Source organism: Passer domesticus, chromosome 1 (genome assembly GCF_036417665.1).
Source record: "Passer domesticus isolate bPasDom1 chromosome 1, bPasDom1.hap1, whole genome shotgun sequence".
Classification (NCBI taxonomy): domain Eukaryota; kingdom Metazoa; phylum Chordata; class Aves; order Passeriformes; family Passeridae; genus Passer; species Passer domesticus.
Window position 1 is genome coordinate 7171813 of NC_087474.1, and position 9870 is coordinate 7181682.

The 9870-nt window shown below is 48.9% G+C and overlaps 1 protein-coding gene across 2 annotated transcripts; it reads left to right on the plus strand.

Annotated features, from left to right (window-relative positions):
* The first annotated feature begins 941 nt into the window (after positions 1 to 941).
* INSIG1 (insulin induced gene 1) lies at positions 942 to 8785 on the plus strand. 2 transcript variants are annotated; one of them, XM_064434069.1, is made up of 6 exons: positions 942 to 1075; positions 1442 to 1854; positions 4401 to 4525; positions 5161 to 5327; positions 5799 to 5898; positions 8520 to 8785. In XM_064434069.1, exons 2-6 carry the CDS (start codon positions 1458 to 1460, stop codon positions 8547 to 8549), a joined length of 819 nt encoding a protein of 272 aa, XP_064290139.1. In that variant the 5' UTR covers positions 942 to 1075; positions 1442 to 1457; the 3' UTR covers positions 8550 to 8785. The 2 variants fall into 2 exon arrangements, with proteins under 2 accessions (XP_064290139.1, XP_064290058.1); XM_064433988.1 differs by having other exon boundaries at positions 1069 to 1209.
* The last annotated feature ends 1085 nt before the right edge of the window (positions 8786 to 9870 follow it).

The following is a 9870-nucleotide window of genomic DNA, read 5'->3' on the forward strand; positions in this document are numbered from 1 at the left end:
ATGTACAGCTCACACTTGACCATCCTTGACAGGCCTCCTCCCAAAGCCTTGCAGAGTCCAGAGGGTGAATGTGTATTTAACTGGTTTATTGTTATTTGAGTCTGGGAGGATGGTGGCCTGAGCTTTGCCAGTGCTGGCAGAGCAGCTGCTCAGGCTGTCAGGGACCCGCCAGGAGCCTCGGATCCTCCGGTCACCCCAGGGCTGGCCGCTGACGCAGCGTCTGGCTCTGGCACCGTCGTCTTACGGAGTCATGGGCTTGGCAGGATCCCCTTACACCACTTCAGAATTATGACAGAGATCACTGATCCCTTCGTCGTCAGCAGACGCCTTCAGCCTTCCCTGTTACTGACAGCCATCTCCCAAAGGGACACGCAGCACGCTGGGCCCACCAGCACATGGCCTTAAAATGAGACTGGGGAGATTCAGATTAGACAGTGGGGGGAAAAAAAAAAAACATTTTAGGGTGGTCAGGCATTGGGATAGGGATAGGTTGGGACAAGCTGCCCAGGGAGGTGGTTGAGTCACCCTGGAGGTGTTCAAGAGGCGTCTGGACCTGGTGCTGAGTGATGTGGCTTAGCGGTTTAAGGGCAGCAGCGGTGGCACTGGGCTCACAGCTGGACACGACGATCTTAAAGACCTCTTCGAACCTTGACATCCCATGCCAGCGTCACCACCGCCAGCACCTCCATCCCTCCACCGCCCTCCCCTTCCATCCCGGGGGCGGCGCGCATCGCTCCCGCCGCCGGCCGCCCCTCACGGCCCCGCACGGCCCCGCACGGCCCCTCACGGCCCCGCACGGCCCCTCACGGCCCCGCACGGCCCCTCACGGTGCCGCCGCCGCCGCCGCCGCGCGGCGGGCGGAGCGGCGGGCCCGGGAGGCGGGTGGTGTGTCCCGCACGTCATATCAGCCGCCCGGCCGCCATTGGCTGCGCCGCCTCACCCGAGCGGGGCCGCGGCCGCCCGGGGCTGGCGCGGCGGCTCCCGCGCCCGGCGCTCGCCCCGCCCGCCGGGGAGGGGACGGGCGGGGCGGCGGCGCGGAGCGCAGCGGCGGGCCCGGCGCTGCCTGCGGCCGCGGGTAGGTCGGCAGCGGGTAACGTGACATCCGCGGCTCGGGGTTTATAAACCTTACCCGGGGCGCGGGCCGGCGGCGCGCAGCCGGCAGGGAGGCGGCGGAGCGGCGCAGCTTCCCCCAGCCCATCCTACCCCGAGGTGAGCGGGACCCGCGGCCCGGATGCCCGGGGGGCGGAGGTGGGACGGGCCCCGGCAGGGAGCGAACCAGAGGGGCTGTGGAGGGTGGCGGGCCGGGGTCCGTGCCCTCCCGTGCCCTGCCCGCATCCCCCGGAGCGCGGGCGGTGCTGGAGGATGCGGCGGTGCGTGTCGGCGCGGAGGGAGGCGCCGGGCTGACCCGTTGCTGGGAGCTTTAGTAGCGTGTGTGTTTCAGGACTCCGGAGAAGCCAATGCCCAGGCTGGAGAGCTGCGCCTGGAGCTGTTCCTGCACTGCCCGGGGGAGGCACAGGAGCCAGCTGGGGGACACGGCGGCGGGGCTGGCCGCCAAGGTGGGCGAGATGCTGAGCTCCTCGGTGTCCAGCCCCCCGCTGGCGCTGGTGGGGCGCGGAGCTCGCAGCCCCAGCACCTCCAGCGCCAGCAGCAGCGCCAGCAGCACCGGCAGCACCTTGAACTGGAGTCAGCACCTGGTGCAGCGGAGCGTGGTGCTCTTCGTCGTGGGTGCTTTCATGGCCCTGGTGCTGAACTTGCTGCAGATCCAGCGGAATGTGACTTTGTTCCCCGACGAAGTGATTTCCACTCTCTTCTCCTCCGCCTGGTGGGTGCCCCCGTGCTGCGGCACAGCAGCAGGTGAGTCGCTGAGCGGTTTGGGTTTTCCTCACCCTCTCGCGGAGGAGGAGAGGCGCTGGGGCTGAATGCGGGACCCGTGCGCGTGGGAGCCCCGCATCTCCATCCGACAGCGAGCGATGCTCGCCCGGCGCTGTCCCCGCGGGAGGGCTGCCCGCGCGGTGCGGGGGCTGGTTTTGAGCCGGTGCGCTCTGGACACGGGTGAAGGGGGTTTTCCCCCGGCTGCCCGCGGGGCTCGGGCCCGGCGCTGCCCGCGGCGCTCCCGCCGGGCCCGGCGCCGCGCGCGGCCGCCTGCCGGCCCCGCCCCCCGCCGCCCATTGGCTGCCGCCGAACTGGTGAGTGGCGGGCGGCGCTCGCCATTGGCTGCGGCCGCGACTGGCCACGGGCTGGGCCACAACAAGGAAGTCACGTGCGGCGGCGCGCGCGGCCCTGTCACCGGCCCGGGCCCTGTCACCGGTCTGATCCCCACCGAGCCCTGTCACCGGCCCGACCCTCACCTCTGTCACCGGCCCGGGTCCTGTCACCGGCCTGATCCCCACCGAGCCCTGTCACCGGCCCGGGCCCCGCCGAGCCCTGTCAGTCACCGGTCTGATCCCCGCCGAGCCCTGTCACCGGCCCGACCCTCACCTCTGTCACCGGCCCGGGCCCCATCTCTGTCACCGGCCCCATCCTCTCCGAGCCCCGCCGAGCCCTGTCACCGGCCCCGGCCCTGTCACCGGCCCGAGCCCTGTCACCGGCCCTTCTACTGTAATTTCATTGCCGAAGCTTCGAATTCGCTCTCAGATATCGGTGTACAAACGTGCTTGTGGTACTCCTGCTAAAAGTCCGTAAGTTAGATGCTTTATTGCGTGTTATCCAGTGACTTCAAATAACACGGTGGTGTTCTGCAGGACAATACATGGTGTGTGATAGTTTGAAAAGTCACCGGCCTGACCCCCACTGACCCTGTCACCGGCCTGGCCCCTGCCCGGTGCCCACTGCCCCTGCTGTCCCTGTCCCCTGTCTGTCCCCTGTCTGTCCCCTGCCTGCCCCTTGCCCGCTGCCCCATCACCTGCTTGCTCTCAGCGCCTTGCCTGCTGCTCCTGTCACCTCGCCGTGCCCCGTCTCCTGTCCCTGTCACCTGCCTGGCCCCTGCCTGCTGTCCCTGCCTGTCACTGCCTGTCCCTTGCCCACTGCTGGGCTCAGGCCACGGTGGGGTTGTCACAGCTGGCACATACTTTGTGGTTTATCTTTCATGACCCCCCAGTCCCTGTCTAGACAAAGTTTTGGCGAAGGGTTGGAGGATTAAAAAGGAGTTAAAGTTTGGGGAATAGACCCACTGTAATAGTTTTTAATTTGCATTGAAAATACTTCAAACAACTCCTCCATATTTGTGTTTGATGCAGTTATGTGATGTCTGTATCACACAGAGAAGGGGGTATGAATGATAAACCATAAACTTGAATGAATAATGAACTGTGTTCACTAATGGATGAACATTAAAGGATGGTTAAAGGATGAACATTAAAGGTTCATTAAAGGCTGGCCTGGGATGTTCTCCAGTGAGAGTTCTCACAGTTGGATTAAACTTTGGAATTTAGCTGTTATCGTAGGGAAAGAGTCCTGGTAGCTGGCATCAGAGTAATGAAGCTGTTTCAGAACACAACTGTCTTGGAATAGCATGTTTTTCTGGCCTTCTTAACATAGCATTTATTACTCTTAGGAGTTTAAGGATTAAAAAAAAAAGACAGAGAGCAGGAAAGGAAATTTATAAACATAGAAGTTGCACTCAGTAAAGGCAGAATGTCTGACCCTGGAGTTGATGACAACTCAGGGAGTTGCAATCCCTAGAAGAATGAAACTCTGGTGTTCTTGCCAAGAACTGAGCTAGCACTAGCTTATGTTTTTCTTCTGCAACCAACTTGCAGACTGATAAAGGCTGAAAAATGCTTTATGGAGATAAAAACTTTGTCTGGTTAATTGTATGAGTAGTTATTTTTCCCTGATATAAATAGACTGATGGCAGCTGCTTGTTTAAGTTCAGCTCAGCTTCTGTTTGGTATCAAAATTCATCTGACATGGCCAGGAGCCCTGGGCTGACTTACAGCCCAGCAGAAGGAGAGAAAGCAGCTCTGCTAATAAACTTTTAAGTCCAGGCAAATATTTAATTCAGGGCCTGATTCACAGCTGATGAATCATGTTCATAAAGCTGTCAGCCCTGCACGTGAGCAATGAACACAGATTCCACTCCTCGCAAAGCTTTTATTGTGCTTTGCTTTTATTGGTACAAGCTTTGCTCAGGATGTCAAATGACAAATCTCTTTAAACAAAAGGAGCTTCAAGCCAGGTACCTTAACAATGCAATATATATTTAAAGGTTCAAAGAGCAGGGTTTTTACTTCTTTAAAGTAGAAAAGGCAGGTAATAACTGTGTTTTCTCCATCAGGCTCACAGCAGCGCGATGAGCACCTGGCTGCTTTCTCAAGCACTTACATGCCAAGCTAATACTTAGTGGTAGTGGAGTGATCCTTGCCTGGCAGCTGGTACAAGTGGTGTTCCTTCTCTTGCAGCTGTGGTTGGCCTGCTGTACCCCTGCATCGACAGCCACCTCGGGGAGCCCCACAAGTTCAAGCGGGAGTGGGCCAGCGTCATGCGCTGCATCGCCGTCTTCGTGGGCATCAACCACGCCAGTGCTGTATCCTTCAGCTGCTGTTTGCTCCCTGTGCTTGCTCCCTGCTCAGCAAGCTGTCTGTGCCTCTCGGGGCTGGGGGAGGATTGCCCAGGTAAAGGTGGTGCTCTGTGAGACCTGCAGTGGCTACTGTAAGATGTGTAACACAGCTAAAGTGTTATGGGAGGGGAGAGAGGGGTTGACATCGTGGTATGTCTTGTGTAACTGCAAGCATGACAGTGTAAGCTGTGTTGTTTTAGCCTACATCTAAAAGTTAACACAACTAACTAGTGATGTGCTAGTGAGAAGCACAAAATAAAAGTGTTCTTTATGTTAAAAATATGGTGGCTTGAGCAGAAAACCTGGGTAATCCAGCTCACTTAGGTTACTTGAGACAAAAATCCATCAAAGGTAAATGTTTCAAAATGTAGCATATTCTCTAGACGCTCAGTGTGACAAAAATTGATGTTGACTTTGCAGTCATGCTCCAGTCAGAGTTAACAAGAGCTATGATTGCTTGGCAGATCTGAAAACTAAATCCTAAATGTTTTGTGTTTAAAGACAGAATTGTGCTTACTTTCAGTTTGAGTTCTCCCGTGTTCAGTTTCAGCAACAGGATGTCTGCAGACTTAAAAAGGATTGTCCTTAACATCTTTTTCCAGAAACTAGACTTTGCAAACAACATCCAGCTGTCCCTGACTCTGGCAGCCTTGTCACTGGGGCTTTGGTGGACATTTGATCGTTCAAGAAGTGGTCTCGGACTTGGAATAACAATAGCCTTTGTAGCAACACTGATAACCCAGTTTCTTGTATATAATGGTGTTTATCAGTAAGTTAGCTTCTCAAATACTATTTCAATTCTTTTGTCTTAACTAAAAGCATGGGTGCACATGAACTGGAATTAGTTGTTGATATATTTGGCACATTCTTGTAAGAAGTTCTGTGTGTCTAAGGTAGTGGTCCAGTTGTTCCAAATGCCCAGACTGAGAACTGTGGGTGGGAGGTGGGGAGCATTGGGATTGGGATGTGTGTTGAAATGGTAACACCTCAGAAAACTGGACTCCTACTGGCTCTCAGCAGAGTGAATTTCTAAACTTTGCTAGCTAGAACAAGGGGGTTTAGAAGCTTATGAAGTTTACAGACTTAATTTGGTCTCCCGGTTTCCATCTCCTCTGTTGCTACTTTTTTGTTTGTTTGTTTAAGCCCAGAGAGAGAATTCTGTAGCATCTGGTTAAGAGTATGCAAGATGATGAAAGTTACTTGTCTCTAACTTTCTAACTTACTCCCTTTTCTTCACCAGGTATACATCCCCAGATTTCCTTTACATTCGTTCTTGGCTTCCATGTATATTTTTCTCAGGAGGTGTGACTGTAGGAAACATAGGACGCCAGCTGGCTATGGTAATTACTGCATAATTAGTAGTTTCCTTAACAATCCAAATGCCTTCCATTGTTGTTAGTCCAAGAATAAACTATGCCTTGAAGGGTATGACTCACAAACTGTCAGAGTTAAATAGATGTATTCCTAAGAGCTGAACTGTAAGCAGACAACCTGTGTTGCCAGTAGAGTGGGTATTGTCTTAGTAAGTGTTTGAATATCTTTTGTATTTAACTTTTTCCAGTGGCAGCCTAAATAAGACTGGAGCCAGTACATTGCTCCTGCTCCATCAGTATTTATAATTAACATTTAGGGTAGCTGGAGAGCTGAGACACTGCTGGGCTTTCTCTAATTATTCATGCACAAAAGTGTATATATAGGGAAATGTCCCTATATAGCACCAAATTCCACTGCTCCAAAATCACATATTCTCTTGCTGGTAACTTCAGACATGATTCAAGTATCACTCTATATATGGGATAATACAAATTGCTGTCTTGTTTGCCAGGTTCTTAAGGAATTATTTCCTTGTGGCACACTGAAGAGTAAACCTGGCTGTGTGTTTGCACATCAGCCTAAGGCTTGGTTGTGAAAGGTCTTCTGACACTGATGGATAATAATAATTAATATTGTGTTGATTTAACTGCTGTCTTCCTTGCTGTGTAAGTCCTGTATCCTGGAAAACATCCTTCAAGTTAACTTTTCCTGAGGGTGCTGTGGTTTAGGTGTCTTCAAGGGTGTTTGAGGTGTTTTAAAACACAAGTTCACTACTCCCCCTTCAAATCTCACAGATGCATACAATCTGCATTTGGGTTTATTTAGGACTACATGTATGGGGGGAAGAGGAAACATAATTTCTCTTTTTAAATTTGCCACTCACATCAAGCGAAAACCATACATTAACTGAATTCTGTTGAAGCTTTGGTATTGCAGCAGAGTCTCAAGATAAAATTATAGTTGGTTTTATGCTACAGTTCTGTATTTCACACAGTCCTTTCCAGTTGCTCTGCTGCTCCTGTTAGAAAGCAAAGGAAGGCAGCCTTAAACTAGAAAAAGCTAAAATTAATTTAGACACCTAGAACTTTTTCCTTTGCTGTTGTTTCGCCTGGCATCTCACCTGAGTGTAGTTAAAATCAGCCTGGATCCTGCCTGCAGCTTTCCTGTCAATCTTGTAATCTTCCATATAAAGAAAGGGGAAAGTTAGCATTGCAGAGCTTTTTGTTCTGGTTATTTAGAGGTGTCTTCTCATGTGTTTTACACTGCCATTACTCAGTCAGGAAAAAACTTGGGGAAGTGCAACATTTTCATAGGAACACTTCTGCAAGTCATTGTGAAGCATTCTGTGCTGGAAATCCAAAGAAGTAAAGTCTGTAATTCAGTCAACCACATCTTTCTTCTATAGAGGTAATTCAGAAGTCCCAGTCTGTTTTGTCAGCCATCGTGGTTGTGGCAGGAAGATGGAATGTAGCACTTTTTTAACCCATGCTTGAACTAAACAGTTATTTCTCTGGCTATGTTGTGCTGCAGCCCCTGAGCTCTTGGCTGCATGTGACAGATATTTTCCAGAATAGAAGGTGGCACCTGTGGAAGTTAATGGAGTAAAGTTGCTTTGCTTCTTCCTCAGCCCCTGTCTAGCTTTTCTAGTTAGAAATGAAAAGTGTCCCTGAGACATCTCACATGCTGATAAATGTTAGCTGGGAGATCCTTGCTGCTTTGCAGTCACTGGATTTCAGGGGAGCTCCCAAAGTGCAGTGTGAACTTTCAGCAAACCTGCTGTTAGCAGAGACTTTGGGGTTTTGTTTGGCTTATTGGGATTTTTTTACCACCAGCTTGAGAATGAAGTGTTTTATTTTAGTAGATTTTATAGCAAAAGAAGAGTGCTGCTGCTGCCATCAGTTCTTTCTGCTCATTCTGGCACCTGGAGTTGCTCAGTCAGTGCTCATCAGCTGGGTTAAGTGGGTGGCAACACTTCGAGTTGTGAGCATCTTTCTCAGCATCTGACAAATTAGGCTGGTATTCAGAACTTGGGCCTCACAAATATCTATTGTGTACTAGTGCTAGAGTGCTGGAGAACTGAGAATGCATTCAGTACTTGAAAATATATTTGCATTTTGACCTTAGAAAGAGAACAAGTTACAAGCTTTGTTTCAAAGAAAAATGAATTAAATATCTTATAGTGACATATTCCTGCATTCCATACTAGAAAAGGGACTTAGGAAGAAATGAGTAAGTCTTTGATACCAGGCTTTGGCTGAAAAATAAAGTAGTTTGTGGTTAAAGGCAGTTTGAAAAAGGGCTGTTAAAACTGAATTAATGTCCATTAAGTGAAGCATTGAGTACCTTCTCCTACGAATTAAACTGAGATAGAAAGATAACAAAGTCTTATAAAAAGCAATGCAATTGGCAGATGGATTTTTCAGATGCACTGATTGAGGCAACAAACAGCCATAGTGATTTTTTTTTTTTTTTGTCCACAGTTAGGGAGCACATCCTTGTTAAGCTTTTAAAAGAAGCCATGCTCTCTAGGTCATTGTCAGCCTACCTGGAGTTACTTTACTATTTAATAATTGAAAATACAACATAATGTAGTCACTTATCAGTTGGCATTAAAACCTAACATGTGTTTGATGTTTTTTATCCATAGGGTATTCCAGAGAAACCACACAATGACTAAGCCTTTGAAGAAGAACACCTGGTGCCAGTGTGAAAGCAACTTTATGAAGATGTGTTCCTTTTAAAAACTGAAGATTATTTAGAAGAAATAATCTCTTTATGGGCTCACTGCACAAATGACTTGTGGGGAAAAAAATTTATCCACTCTTAGAATAGCCAAGTGAAATTAACTGCTTATCTTGAAATCTTACCCTGATTTACCACATAAGCATTTGCATATGGCTGTTCTCTGGAAGAGTTTAACACCAAGTGCATACAACTGTTCAGGCTAAGTGGCAGTTTTCCAAGTATTAGATTCCACTGTAAGTTATTGAATCAGCTGCCATGTTTTAAAGCCTTGAAACTGAAATTTAATTACAAGCTCTTGTATCAGTGCCCAAAGGAAGTAGATCGATGGTGCTTAACAATGATGAAGTATGGTTTAATAGGAATAGTATTTATCCAAATCTTTAAAAAATAGGGTTATTTAAAAATAAGAGTGATCGAAACAGATTAAAGGCATTGCACTAATGCTTTTAGGAGTCTTATGAAGGAATCATGCCCTTACTTGTAATGCTGCATTAAGTTTCTGTCTTTGACGGTGGAGAGGGTTTGAGGGATGAGAGGGTGGAAGCCTTAGTTTGGAATTTCTAAATTACTTCAGTATGAGAAGTGAGCACAGGAGACAATCTTGTTCAAACGTGAATCTTTATCAAGAGATTCCAACTGGAAATTTCATTACTCCTGAGGCTTGCAGTTAGATTTGCAAGAATCAAGCTCTGGCCACAATTCAGTAAGAAATCTCTGTGTGTGTAACTATGCCTGCTTAATATTAGACCCCTGCTTCAGTGTCTCACCAAAGGACATCTTAAGTATCTCAAATGTCTGATGTCACTGAAAAACCATGCATTCCATGTCAGTGCTTGGCCATCAAGCACGTGCCCCCATGTTCTTTGATTTGTCATTTCCTCCTAGAGCTGTCCTTTGAATCCGTGCTTGGACTGAAATGACTAGAAACAGAATTGGGCCTCAAATGTGATTTAAACTGTATGTGAAGAACAGCAAACTGTTTTCTCAGTTCAGTTTCTGAAAGAGATCACTTCTTGTTTTTACACAACCCTATAAAACTTGCAATCTGTGATTGCCTTCTTAAAAACAAAAAGTGCTTATGTCACTACATTAAACATTTGGTGTTTCTTAATGCATAGTTCTGGTGAGCACAACGTATTCATTTGATAGCTTAGACCACAGGAGACCTAAATAGCAAGTATTAGGTCTTAAAAGTTGAAGTGCAATGTACAGTAAGTCTGAGCCTCAAGTTCTCTTCAATATCGATCATTTCT